The following is a 15,217-nucleotide window of genomic DNA, read 5'->3' on the forward strand; positions in this document are numbered from 1 at the left end:
GACCCTCAGTAAGAAGCACTGCCTTGTGATAGAATCCTATACCCTGTTCCTCTGCATGTTCCAAGAAATCTGGTTCTAATGACATGCAATGTGGCAAAAGGGAGCCTGATGTACATTGTAGTAGGTACCTGCACACAGTGGCTATATTCAGCAACATAGTAGATAGCAATAACTAGATTCCTAAATCTAAAGGTAGTCAGTGAAAAGGTAGCCAATTTCTTGCCTGTCACAATTGGAAAGTCAGATGAAAAAAATCATTTTCCCTTACTTGGTGAAAATACAAGTTCTTCAGGTTAAAAGGAGAGTGTATATTGCAGAGAATAATATAGATGACTATATAACATAAAAGTATAGTAACTATAAAACATAAACAAAATGAGAATAAAAAACAAATAAAAAACTACCAATGGTGTCCATCCAGCATGGTCTTTAACATTTGGGTCGCTTCCATTTTGTAAGAGGTACTCAACAGAAGGTACGTCACCCTAGTAGTAGAACAATGAAAAAATAAAAAGAAATTAAAAATCATCAAGAAAAGAAGATAATTAGGTTTTCGTTTTCTTTTTTTTTAATTCTGTCTCCTCAAAGATAGAATCAAATTTACGTCTTTTCTTTAAAGCCTACTGCTCATGAATAATAAATAAGTAATGTATAGATGAACTGTGGTGAGGTACCAAGTCATGAAGTTATATTGTCCATCCCTGAATATCAAGCACAAAATGCCTGAGATTAGCAACCCTTATCAAAAGTCATTTCAAAATACCAAATAAAGGGCACTAGCCCAAAATCAACTGGTGATAATGAAGTATTTAAAGTCATCGCTTCATTTGTGAAAAACATCCTTTTCAAGCATGCATTAAAATGAATTCCAAGTACCATTAAAGGCAAAATTAATGCTAAGAAGGCTGCTAAGTTAAAACTGCCAAAAAATTGGGGTGCCTGGGTGACTCAGACTGTTGAGTGTCTGCCTTGGGCTAGAGTCATGATCCCAGGGTCCTCTGGGCTCTCTGCTCAGTGGAGAGTTGGCCTCTCCCTCTCTGTCTCTCCCCCAGTTCATGCTCTACCTCTCTCTCTCTCTCTCTCTCTCTTTCAAATAAATAAAAATCTAAAACAAAAAAAAACTTACCAAAAATTGCTTTCTTTTTGACAGTTATCCACTTATCCCTTAATACATTAATTTACTCTATATTTACCTTATTTGCTCTAAGATTTTTTTTTTTTTTTTAGGCAAAAGCAAGGCTTATTTTCTCCAAATAATTACTGACAGAGCTCACTCTGAAAAAGGCTGAATAAATAAAAGTTACATATGGCAAAAGTACCTATGAAAAAGTTGTGTTCAACTGGTTTTGTGAAGAGCTTCTTTAGGGAGAAGGAAGCCTCTCCTCTCCCACGCCCAACCCCAATATTCTGAAAGGAGTTTTTCCCCTATTGGTTTGATTATGTAGGAGTCACTAAGTTTCCCAATACTTGCATTTATTTGCTTGTTTTGAGGCACCTCTCAAACACAGCAAATCTTAAGGTGGTACCTTACTTAGCTTTCTTAAAAAAAAAAAAAAATACTGCAACATACATCTTTATGCTCCTGAAATAACAAAATGACCCAATCAAATCAATTGTCCCAGTTCCAATTTAAAAAAAAAAAAAAATTCCCATAGTTACTTAAGGGTGCAAACTCTATACCTCTAGTACAAGTTAACATTTATTTAGCAACATTTGCTCTATATTCAAGTCAGTTCCAAATAAAACCAGGAACATCTGTCGAGATACAAATTTGAATTTTTTAAAACAATCCCATGAATACTGAAGGCAGATGAACTGCCAGAACCACATACATTTCCAACCTTCAACATGAAAGTATCTAAAATAAACAAACCAAACCACCACTACAAAAAGCCTTCTGAAAGACTCCCTCATTCTAATTCTACATAGTAATCTCAGACATATTCACCTAACGCAGCCCATAAAATAATATAAACATAACTGGAATGAAGAGTCACACAGGAACAGCTAGAAACATAGAAACAGTGACATAGAAACAGTGACATAGAAACAGTGACAATCTAAAGACGAAAAGCAGACTCTCTTGTAAGGTTGCTAGACGGTGGTATTTTTCTTTCACGTCACCTCATTAGACTATCAAAGTGTCTTCTGGTAACAAACCATCCCTAGACTTCCCCAAAATACATACCCAATTTGCAAAGTGCTTGTTTTTTATACTAAATCTACTTTCTCCTCCTTCCCTAGTCCTTAAAAGTTTGCCATAATTTCATTGTTCTACTTTATGTAAATTTAATGTCATGCACATAAATAAAATTATGAAAATTAGAGTCCACAGTAACTGAGTAAACTTGAACCAATATGGAGTTTCTGGGAAATAAATTAATTTCTGCTTCTCATTTCTTTAAATTACATTCTTTACTAACAATATTTTCTGAGTAATAAGCACTCACTTTTAGACTCCCCACAACTTAAAAGATTGAAATTTTCTAAAACCACAGCAAGAAAATAAAAACAGTCTAAGCAAAGTTTTTACCAAGGCTTATACGAAATCTTAAATGGATGATATTTTCAAGTAATACCTAAAAGGCTGAAAATAAAGGGAGCATGTGTACCACACAATGAATTTTCTTATTGCTAATCTTTCATTCAAAAAGATTCTTTACACATCCACGTTTCAGCAGTATAAATTAACTTCCCAAACACACACACTTTTCCCTTATTATAAATATTAGCTTTTCTAAAATATAAGAATATTATTTGATAAATATGGTACAAACATTATAATAATGACTTACCTAAATGGTTAAGCTTTTCCACATAAATGAACTAATCAGCTACCTAAAACGGTTTTACTCTTTTGGCAACTAGATATTGTTAAATTCTTTTTTTTTAGTTATCCAGAATGAAGCTCTAAAATAGATTAAACACTTCCCTGGCTTCTCAGACTTGACTGAATACAATAGTTTCACAGATGATTCTGGTATTAAGAAGGTTCAGTATTATAAAAGTGGTGGGTGACAGAGGGAAAAATGGATACTGAGTCCACGAGTTGTTCTAGAAATTAAAATCTTGAAGATATCATAGATGCTAGTTTGCTCCGCTACTTTCTCAGGAAGCTACTATGAAGGACATGTAGTAACATAACTTTACACACATGACCACCTTAAACTATAATGAATTACAAAGTCAAACCCTAAAGGAGACTCCTCACAAGGGATGTTCTCTCCACCCAGGAGATTCCCATCACCTTTGTTACGTTAAGTACATCAAGCTTTGTAAGTTGTCTTCAAAATACGATTTATTATGTCTGCATCAAATGCATCTCATGACATGCCAAGCTCAGGTCTTTCTTCTATTTCATGATACGTTCAATGCTGTGGCATGAATTACGAGTAATCATTACCATTTTAAGAATCTGTGCTAGAAATTTGAGGACGTTTATTCCAGCAACTACGAATCTTCAAGCAAAGGTAACATAATAAGTAACAAATCAAAATTTTCTGTCTAAATAAGTATCAAACTAAGCTAAATTTTTAAAAATTACATCAGAAGAATAGATAGTGAGTATTTATCTTAGTTTTTAATTAGGTATAACGCTTTCTCATAAAATTTCACATTTATAACATAATGTTCTCAGTAGCATTTTAACCATAGGTGACCTTCACATCCAAATACAAATAGAAACATGGGCAATAAAGAGAACCAACTGGATCTCAATTTTTGATCTGGTTAAATGAGAATATGCACAACATCCAAGACATCATATTAATGAATATTCTGCTTGAAATTCCACAGTGTAATAAAATGAAAGTATAAGTAAGGAATTCAAGAATAATCCTGTGTAGGGTTTGCATTCAAATAGTGCTGAATGTTCAAAACCTAGATGGCTCATCTGTAAATCCATGATCCTGAGGGAAAAAAGGATTTGAGAACTGAGAATACAAACAATATCTGCCAGTGATACAGTAGCTGTTTACATTCAGGCAGCCTGAATTTAGGTAGTGTGGATATTTAATACGACCCTTCTATTGTCAAGTATGGAGGTTATCAAGATAAATAAGGTAACAGATGCTTTACATTAACCCAGAAGTCCACTTCTAGGAATTTATCCTCAAGATACACCTGCTCAGATATGAAACAAAGATTGCTTACTACAGCACTGCTTATAAAAGCAAAAGAATAGAAACAAAAAGGCATCCACCAGTAAGGGACTAGTTAAATAATGAAAATTCATGGAAAGCAATACTACTATGAAAATATACAGAAAGCTGTGTGCCAATATAAAAGCATTTGCTTATAAATACATAAAGAAATTCACAAGGGACACACAAGGAAGGAAGGTGGTTAGCAAAAAGGGCTTGTCAGTAATAGGGTAGCAAGGGGCAGAAATGGGAGTGAGGTTTTCTACGATAAATACTATTATTCTTATTTTTGAAACATGCAGTTATTACTCAAATTTCAAAATTAAATTTTAAATGAAAAATATACTCTGGATAACCACAATATCTAACTGAGAAATGTAATAAACAAAAATCTAAATGAATATAAATGCAAACAAAATAATGTCATCATAGAGAAGAAACTATCTCTGGGAATTCTGAGAAAGATTTACTAAGAAGGTAGGATGTAAACTGGATTCTGAAGGTTAGGTACAAAGAGCCAGGAAGGAAGACAGAAGCATGGAGAGGAAAGAATTTCAGAGTCAGAAAAAAGAACACATGAAAAGTATTGGCAGCATTAATGAACGTACCTGAGTAAGTCATAATATTAAATCTCAGTGTGACAGGAGAATGGGGTTCAGCCCATGACCGAGTAGAAAATTTGCTCATTTATTCATCAAATTCATCTGTTATGTTCCAGGCAATGTTCTACATCCTGAAGACATGACAGTGAACAAACAGAATTCTTGCTCTCATTCTAAAGAGAGGCAAGAAACTAAGAGATCTACACTCATAATGTCAGGAAATAAAAGGAAGAAAAACAAAACAAGCAGGGCTGCTAGTTCAGGTAAGCTAGGAAGTCTCTCTGAAGAAGTGGCATCTGAGCAGAAGCCTCAAGGGAAAGGATCACATCAGGCTGTGTAGACCATGAGAAGCACTGTGGATTTTACTTTAAGTGGGCCAGGAAGTTACTGGTAGGGGAGCAGAGAATGACAAATTCTAACTTAGGTCAGATTACTCTGGCTGCCATGTAGAGAACTGATTGCAGGAAGTGTGTAGAAAAGCAGGGTGAGAACTTAGGGAGCTACCTCAGGGCTTGTTGTTAGAATACTCACCCTGTCCCCCAAAATGTCTGTGCCCTAATCCCCAGAACTTGTGACTATGTTATGCCTTATATGACAAAAGGGATTTTGTAATGTGCTACGGTTTCTACTACACTTTAGGGTACTGAGCTTCGATGGGGAGATTATCCTGCGTTGACCAGGTGGCCCCAGTCTAATCATGGGAGTCTTTAAAAGCATCTGCTGCTGCAAGTTTAAAGACAGGGCCATCAACTAAAGAACATGAGAATGGGAGCGCCTGGCTGGCTGGCACAGTCAATGGAGCATCCAACTCTTGATCTCGGGGTTGTGAGTTTGGGCCCATGCTGGGTGTAGAGATTACTTAAAAATAAAATCTTTAAAAAAACAAATATGAAAATGGCCCTCAGTAGAAGGTCAGCCAGAAAACAGGATCTCAGTCCTCCAACCACAAGGAACTATCCAGTTCTGTGCAACATCCCAGATAAGCAAGGAAACAGGTTCTCTCTTAGAGCATAAGAGCTGTAACACAGCTGACAAACTGCTTTTAGTCCAGTGAGACCCATACTGGCCTTCTAACCTATAGAACTGTAAAAAATAATAATAATAATAATTTGTCTTAAGTCACTACATTTATGGTGACTTGCTATGGCAGCAACAGGAAACTAACACATAGGGTCAGGGCAAGAAAAGGTAAGGAACTTCCACCTGGATAGTAGCTATGGAAAAGTTATGGCCAAGAAAGACGCCATGGGCTAGGTGTGCAGCAATATATTAAAGAATTTTGCTAATACCATTACCAAGATCGGAGATCATTCTGTAAAGCCGTAACTGCAGTAAGAGAAGCTGAAGAGAACTAGCCCAATGTAACTGCTGGGTGGGGGGTGGAATCTCTACCCTCAGAGCCCACACACCAAGCATGTATGGTGCAACCATGCACTCTCAAAAGCCGATTGGACAATGGAAATGGCAAGTCTACCAAGTCACTTTGGGGAAAAACAAGCACAACAAAAATCTACCTTTGACGACAGAAAACCTGGTACTTCCCCTTTCTCTCTCTTTCCCTGCTCCCTGTTCCATTTTTAGTATTTTAAATTCAGAGCCACCTCAAATCTTTTTCTAAACTGGGTGGGCACAAAACATAAATTAAGATAGCAGAATCACAATATTTGGTTTTCTAGTACACACAGATTATTCACTGTTGACCGCAAATGAGAATATTAGGGCAGAAAACAAAACGAATACTATTCATAAAAAGATAAATCTCCTGATAAATCTACTGCTTTTGTTTTCTCAAGTATTGGTTCTACTAAAATCAACCTGGGTGAAGGGTTTCATTCAACTCATAACAAATATTTAAAAGAGTGCATTTTTGTTAAATAGTGATTTAAAAAAACTACAGAAATCAATTAGCTTTTCTTAAATGTACTATGTATCAGAATCTGCCAACTAATGACAATAACAGTATTTAATAAGTTCAAGAGAGTCAAATGGGCAATTTTAATACTGACAAGACTCTTCCTAGGTAAACTAACAATCTGACAAAACTTGTATGAAGCAATTTTCAATGGAGAAAATTCACAGGGCAGTATATTGTTTTCCTGGTCTTAAGATTGTGTCTTTTTTCCCACTGACGAGGTTAAGGGTTGGCAAACGATGGCCCACAGGCCAGGTGCATGATGTGATATGTCAAATTTTATTGATTTACATAACTGTCAATGGCTGCTTTTGAGCTACAAGCAGACATGAATAGTTGTAGAGACAATATGGCCTGCGAAGCTGAAAATACTTGCTCCTTTAAAAGTTGGTCAAACCATGGCCTAGCTCTTAGAATCTTTATTAGTAAAGATAAATTATTATTATGGTTAAAAGAAAAATTCTCTACCAACGTAAACAAAGGCTTGCCTGGTGGTCTGAAAGTAATTACCAGAAAGGAAAGTGTAGAAACTACAGCAGGCCTCGTTCCCATGTATTAGTCAGAAAAACAAACAAAAAAATTATTATTATGCTAGCTACTTAAGTTTAATGAAACATTTATAACATTATAAGGTTAGATTATGTGCATGTATATTAAAAATATAACAAATAGGACAAAAAATAAAAAAATAAACAAATAGGACAAAAAAATATGGTCTGCTTTTTTTAAACCAATGCTTTGCAAAAAATAAACTAAAATATAACCAGGACAAACTCTGAACATTCAAGTTGTTCAAAGGATGTGTATGTAGAAACTAGCATGTCATCATGTTGCAGTTTCCCTCCTCCCTGGAATCAGACATAGAGTATTCTACATTCATCATTTAATAGAAGACAAAACAAGAAAAAAAATAAAAATAAAACCCTAACAGTTGGGGAAACTCATTTTTGTGCTTTTCCCTTTCTCTATACAAAAATACAGGAATGCCTGGACTCAATGTCTACTCCCTGTTCTTCCCAAATATTTCATGTTGCTCACCAAGCCCTGTGTCTGAGGGCCTCCAATGGCTCCCAGATCTCCCAAAGTTCTCCATTCACGTAAAAGACCATAAGAGCTATCCTAATTTCATCCTAAGCATGCCTATATTTTATTTTGATAACACTCACATGAAATCAGAATCTTTAAAGCTGTGATGCTAAGTGCTCCCTATATGTGCCGTTCTTGAGTCAATTGCAAAGATTAACCCTTGCAAGTACAACTCATGCTTGACAAATAGGCTAGGTTCCAAAAAACTTACACTGCCACACCCCCAGTGTTGAGCAGTAAACAAAGAGAGGTAACTTTAATCACAGCTAGTAAAAGAAACGGCTGGCCTTAGGATATAGACAAGCTCCTTCATGGTCTGTCATGGGAGCCATTTCTGATAATCACATTTCCAGGTCATTGGAAAGATGTACAGACCACATCTTTCAACCCTGCAAATTCTGGCAGTGCCCACTACAAGTGACCAACATACAGAAGCCTGTCCCCTCCCACACTGTCCCTAGCTCTTTGGCCAGGTAAAGACATACTGCCTGCAGTAACCTGGCAATTGTCTGTATTCATAAAGCATGAGAAAAACTGAACAAAACTCTCATGGAACAAACTAAAGCCCCTGGCAAAGTAGAAGCTGGAATATTGAAATATTAGTTTTCTCCTGCAAGATCATGCTCCTCGGGCCCAGGGGCCACGGCTCTAACTGAGGTGGGGATGCAGTCCCTATGAATTTTCTTCTCTAGTTCACAGGAACTATGACATGGGGTATGCTAATTATCTAAGCCATCTTATGTCATTGTTCATAAGCACCACAGAAACTGTTTTATATATGGTTGGTCTCATTCCAAAATTGTGTTTCAGAGTAAGCATCCTACCTTAATTGAAGCAATATGGAGCAGAGTCTCTCCTCTATGATTTCTCTTCACAGCCGTAAGGCTATTGGGTGACAGCTTTGTTGCTGAGGGGCTAGACATCATCCGTCTGTAACTTGGGCTATTCAGCGCAGAAGGCGGTGTACCTGGTGAAAGGGTCATGGACTCAACTGACAGATTACTGTTTTTCCTCCTTAATGTGTCACCAATTTTAAGTTTGCTTGAAGGTGGTGAAGAGCAGCCAGGCAATGGCTTGTTTTCTGAAAGCACTATGTGCTGGCTACTGGTGCCAGGAATGCTGCTTCTGCATCTCTTAGAAATGGGACTGGACCGGCCGCTGCACTGCCCACGCCGCCCACGCCGTCCACTGTGACCTGATGGCAAGGGCTGCTTAGGTGGAAGAGGATTCTCACAGAGATTCTTCTGGGGAGTCAATTCTTCATTCCTGCTCTCCAATTCTGGAGACTCTATTTGCTCAGCTAATGGTAAAGAGACTTCAGCTAAGCTGCTAAAACACTGTGATTCTGTGACAGAGCCACTTGCAAGTAAGTCTATTTCACCATTTGCCTGAGGACTAGGGTTAACAGACGGTTGGCTACAGAAAGACACCAGCTTCTCCTTAAATTCCTCTTTGGAGTCAAGTTCATCATCTTCTTTTTCTGCTTCTAAATTCCATTTTTGGTTGATTTCGGTTAAAGTTTTCTTTTTTTGCTTTTTTCTAGATCTTGTACGAGCCTTTTTAGCCCTCTCCGAAACATTTGTTGGAGGACTTGTAGAAACAAATTCGTACATTGAAGCCTGCCGAGCATTCTCATCACTTATGACTTGAGGATGGGTTTGCACTGAAACTTTACTCACAACATATCTGACCTTCTTACTTCGAGGACTGAACCACATTTTTATTGAATTCTTCTTATTTTCTACATCATTAAATAAATTTACCCTAGATGTGTCTTCTTTCAAATCTGACAGAGAAAAGGAAAAGAAATCTGTTACATGAACTTAATCTCCCCCATCGTGAGCTCTCAAAGAATTGTGCTTGTAGTTCTCCTAAGTTGAATCACATTTCATTTCTGTACCTCTTTTTCCTCTTCTGGACTATGATCTCCTTGAGAGCAGATATTTACTTACTGAACAAATACTTATAGAATCCTACTTTAATTCCAGACAACATTCTACAGACTGGAGATACAACAGAGAACAAAAAATGGAACTTAATTTCCACTGGAGATGGACAGAATATTCAAATAAATAAGCAGAACACAGAGCATCCTGACAATAATAAGAGCCATGGAGAAAGATATACTAGATCGACCAATCAATGGATAGACAGGCAGGCAAATATGGGATTTAATAAGCAGTAGTCAAAAAAGTAAGACTTGTTACACAATGCTTAATTTTTAAAAAAGATTTCTGAAAAACAATCAATACACTACAATAATCAATAATTAGGGGATCCCTGGGGCAGCCTGGGTGGCTCAGCGGTTTAGCGCCGCCTTCAGCCCAGGGTGTGTGATCCTGGAGACCCGGGATCGAGTCCCACGTTGGGCTCCCTGCATGGAGCATGCTTCTCCCTCTGCCAGTGTCTTTGCCTCTCTTTCTGTCTGTGTCTCTTATGAATGGATAAATAAAATCTTAAAAAAAAAAAAAAATTAGGGGATCCCTAGGTGGCTCAGCGGTTTAGCACCTGCCTTTGGCCCAGGGCGTGATCCTGGAGTCCCGGGATTGAGTCCCACATCGGGCTCCCTGCATGGAGCCTGCTTCTCCCTCTGCCTGTGTCTCTGCCTCTCTCTCTCTTTCTCTCTCTCATGAATAAATAAATAAAATCTTTAAAAAAAAAAAAAAATTCACCTCAACAATTCACTGCATGGCCAAACTGAAGGAAAACCATATGATTTTGTCAACAGACACAGGAAGCAAAATGACAAAATCCAATATCCATTTATGATTTTTTTTTAATTTTTTTAAAGATTTTATTTATTTATTCATGAGAGAGAGGGGGCGGGGCAGAGACCCAGGCAGAGGGAGAAGCAGGCTCCACGCAGGGGGCCTGATGTGGGACTCGATCCCGGGTCTCCAGCATCAGGCCCTGAGCCCAAGGCAAGCACCAAACCGCTGAGCCACCCCAGGGATCCCCTCCATTTATGATTTTAAAAAGGAATCAGCAAATTAGGGATAGAAAGTAACTTCTTCAACCTGATGAAGGCATCTACAAAAATATACACAGCTAATATCCTCCTTAATGGTAAAAGACTCGGGATCCCTGGGTGGCGCAGCGGTTTAGCGCCTGCCTTTGGCCCAGGGCGCGATCCTGGAGACCCGGGATCGAGTCCCACATCGGGCTCCCGGTGCATGGAGCCTGCTTCTCCCTCTGCCTGTGTCTCTGCCTCTCTCTCTCTCCCTGTGTGACTATCATAAATAAATAAAAATTAAAAAAAAAAATGGTAAAAGACTCGAACTGCCATTTTATTCCTATTAGGGACAAGGCAAAAATGTCTGTTCTCACCACTCTGATTCAGCGTCATACTGAAAGGTTTAGATAGCACAGCAAGGTAAGATATAAAAGGCACACAGATTATACAAGATATAAAACTGTATCTATTTACAATTGACTTAAATCACTATATAGAATATGCCAAAGAATTTTTTTAAAAAAATTGATGAAACTAACAACTTTAACTTACCAAGACCGTAGAAAACAAGGTCAACATACCAAGTCAACTCCAAATATATTTCTATGTAATAACAATGGACAAATGTAGAATAAAATTTTTAAAAATTTGGTATTTCTAATACTATAAAAAAAATACTTAAGGTAAATCTAGCGAAGTATGTACAAGGTCTCAAAATTATAAAATACTTATGAAAGAAATCCGTACAAATGGAAAAACATACCATGTTCATGAATAGCAAGACTCAAAAACTGTTAAGATGTCAATTCTTCCCAGTAGGTCTACAGACTATAATATAATCCAATGAAAATTCCAGGCTTTTTTGTAAAGATAGACAAGTGGATCCTAAAATTTACATGAGAAAGCAAAGGAACTAATATAGAAAGGCAAAAGGCCTACAATGGCCAAATCAACACTGAAGAACAAAATTGGAGGACTCACACTACCTGACTTCAATTTACTTCAGACAAAATGAATGTAGGGATTAAAGATCATAGTCAGAACTCTTTAGGTGCCATGTAATATAACCTCAAGCTACGTATGCCAGAAACTAATGCAAGTGAGTGAACTACAGAAGTCAGACACAAAAGAATACATAATAACAGCCAAAACTAATCTGATGTGTTAAGTCAAAATAGTGATTATCCAATAATTCTGGAGAACAGAGTTAGTGACTGAAAAGGGGCAACAAGTGGAGCTTCTAGAATAGAATACTTCTATTCTTCTGGGTGAGTTCATTTGTGAAAAGTCATCAAGCTATATAAGTATAATGTGTATACTATAAGAATTTTCTTAACTTTTTATTAATAGTCAGATTTTAAAGACGAAGATTCAGTAGAGTTTAAAAAAGAAAAGAATCACTGTCACTAAGTAGATCAGGTGCCACAGTCTGTGGGTGAGTACTCTGGTACAAACACCTTGCTTCGTTAGCTAAGGTCATTAAGGAAGGTCTCCCTGGGAAGCTCACTTTTGATTTGAGACCTCGTGACAAATGACAAAATGGAAGCAGCCATGTAAGTATGTAGGAAAGTGGAGCCCAAGAAGGAAGAGCAGGTGCCAAGTTCCTACACTGGAAATGAGTTTAGCACATTCAATGGATTGAAAGCCGCGATGGCTGGAGCTTGGAGAAGGAGCAGAAAATTAAGCAGACAGGGACGCAGAAGTATTCTATGGAGCAGAGCACTCTTGAGCTCAGCCTCAAGTTTAACTGCTGGTATTCCTCATTCCATCAATCTCTGAAGTGGGAGGGCTTGGGACTTCTTCATCTGCAATCAGTCCCTTGGTAACCTTATATCTATCTACCTACCTACCTACCTACCTACCTATCTTTCCATCCACTAGCAACCTCAAATGTGTATGTACAGCCCAGGCCTCTTCCATGAACTCCAGACTAATGTTTGCCTACTAAACAGCTCTTATAAGCAAGTCTACTTCTAATAAGTATCTCACGTTGAACATGACTAAAACTGAACTCCTGATCCAAATCCTCCCAAACCTGTTCCTCCTACAGTTGCCCCCATCTCAGTAATGAAACATCATCAATCCAGTAGCTCAGAACAAACATTTTAGAATCAAACCTGCCTCTATCTCTTTCGTATCCTATATGCAAAATACAAGTTCTATAATTCCTGCAAAATACATACAAAATCTGACCACTTCTTACTGCCTCCATGCCTGCCAGTATGGTATAAAACACCATTTTGCACTAGATTATAATAACCTCCTAAATCATCTCCCTGATTATGTACTTGCTTCCTCCCCCATGAGTGTATGTATGTATGTATTCTCAACACAGCAGTCAGCGATCCTTTTATAACTGGTCAAACTATATCACTAACACCCTTCAGACTTCCGTTCTGGGCTCTGAATCTTCATAAGTCATCTAACAGGTGAGGAACAGCCTGATCTTCCATTACCTTCCTCATCTCCTCTCCTGTTCTCTCCTTACTCTCTCCAGCCACTGGGTCTCCTTGGTGTTGTTCCTCAAACCAATAAAATGTTTTATAAAAGTCAGAAAGCAGGACTACATCTGTGTTTTATAAAATCAGTCCTAGCTGGAGAGAAAACAGATTCGAAGAAGGCAATGCTTATGAGGTCAAAGTAGAAGTACAAGTAGAAGGTAACAGACTGGGGAGGTGGTGAAAGGGGAAAAAATAAAAAGAGAACTCTTTGAAAAGTATTTAGGAGATAAAATTTACGGAATTTGGTGAAGTGAATACAAGAAGGCAGCAACAAGGATGATTCACATGTTTGTGGCTTACACCACTGAAGGCACCTAGAAACACGGATGTGGGAGGACATAAGCTGCCAGGGATCCTCCGCATCCTGCAGGAAGGCAAGGCCCTGGCTGCTCTCTACCCAGACCATTTCTGAGGACTGGGTTCATGGCAATCATCTCTGAGGGATGTGGTAGGGTCTCCTTGTGGTGAAAAAAAAAAAAGGCAGGCCTATTTCTGCTTACTATGAAAAGTCTATTCCCCAAGCTTAGGGTTCATTTCCTATATTGCAACCCACTGTGTGTGTGAGAATCCATGATGAGGCCTTTGCCAGTTATGCTCAAAGATGCAAAACTGCTAAATACAACATAAGCCTATCAAATCCAGAATTTCAAAGGCAATATGGTAAAATATTTGCAAATTTCAAATGTATACACCCTCTCACAAAGCAATTTCACCTCTAGTCATCTTTCTTACCAAATATAGAAAAATCCATGCAGGTACCTGCAAACATGAATGTATAAGAATGTTAACTGCAGCAGTATTTGGAATAGCATAAATTAAGGAAAAAAGAAAATCAGTGTTCAGCGATCAGCCAACTTTGAAAGATTTGGACTACAAAGTCTTATGTGGTCACTACATACATCAATGGACATGCAAAGATCTTCAAGTCACTTGTAAGTGTAGCACAATCCCATTTATGTCCTAAAAGTTCTATTGCATTTACATCCAAATATTTTCAAAAATTCACAAAAGATAAAGTAGAAAACAGTGCCTCTGTAAAAGAAAGGGATTTTCTACTTTTCAGCTGAGAGAAAGGATAGAGGATGACTTTCACGCTTTATACAATTTTATGTAGCTTAATTGGTTGTAGAAAAGAATGCTTTCTTATATTTCTTATACAAATTAAACAAACAGAAAGCCAAATTTAAGGTTATAAGCCTAGTTGTCGAAACACCTGGCATTTGAACTCATACCTGACTTTACTAAATAAAACGACAACTTTTCACCAAGTACACACTTTATGCAATACTGTAATTTAAGAAAACATATATGGTGTCTTCATCTGTTGTTCCTAGTACATAAGTTCAAAAACCCTTGTGATTTAGATTTTTAAAAAATTGATCTAAATGAGAAAACTAAAAAAAAGAAAAGAAAAGAATGCATAGGGGCATCTTTTGTTATAAATATTTAGTCATGTTTCCAGTTCCAAAAACAGTTCCTGAGTTATAAAGAGGAAATGGGCATCTCCTGTTATTCATCACTTCTCTCAACCACACCTGAACATGTTAATGCAGTGACTTTGGAGTCCCTCTAAGAATGGGGGCCGGTTGCCAGGGGAACCAATCAAGATTAGAGTTAGAACTCACAGTCTCACCCATAAACTTCAAGAGGGGAGAGGAGCTACACATTGCATCAATCCCCAATGGCCAAAGACTTAGTTGTGTCAATGTAATGAAGCCTTTAAAAGAATAACCTAAAAGGAAGGGTTTGGAGAGCTTCCAAACTGGTGAACACATGGAGGTCTTAGGAGAGTGGCACACCCAGAGAGGGCATACAAGCTTCACACCTCTTCCCACGCTCCTTGGCCTATGTGAATCTCTTCTCTCTGGCTGTTTGTGAGTTATATCCATTTATAATGAACAGTCATCTAGTAAGTAAAACATCTTCCTGAGTTCTGTGAGTCACTTTAGCAAATTAATAGAGCCCAAGGAGGTCATGGGAACCTCTAATGTTCATAGCCAGTCAGGCTCTGAAGGCCAGTA

At 37.8% G+C, this 15,217-nt stretch overlaps 1 protein-coding gene across 1 annotated transcript in view; it reads right to left on the reverse strand.

Moving 5' to 3' along the window:
* The window catches only part of BARD1 (BRCA1 associated RING domain 1), a 73,582-nt gene that overhangs the window by 34,302 nt on the left and 24,063 nt on the right, over nt 1-15,217 (reverse strand). Inside the window, exons 4-5 of the mRNA XM_041737186.1 lie at nt 8,567-9,528; nt 405-485 (exon numbers count right to left, since the gene is read on the reverse strand). Coding sequence (XP_041593120.1) covers nt 405-485; nt 8,567-9,528 — 1,043 coding nt within the window. The remainder of the gene's footprint in view (nt 1-404; nt 486-8,566; nt 9,529-15,217) is intronic.

The sequence above is a fragment of the Vulpes lagopus genome, chromosome 22, assembly GCF_018345385.1.
Source record: "Vulpes lagopus strain Blue_001 chromosome 22, ASM1834538v1, whole genome shotgun sequence".
Classification (NCBI taxonomy): Eukaryota; Metazoa; Chordata; class Mammalia; order Carnivora; family Canidae; genus Vulpes; species Vulpes lagopus.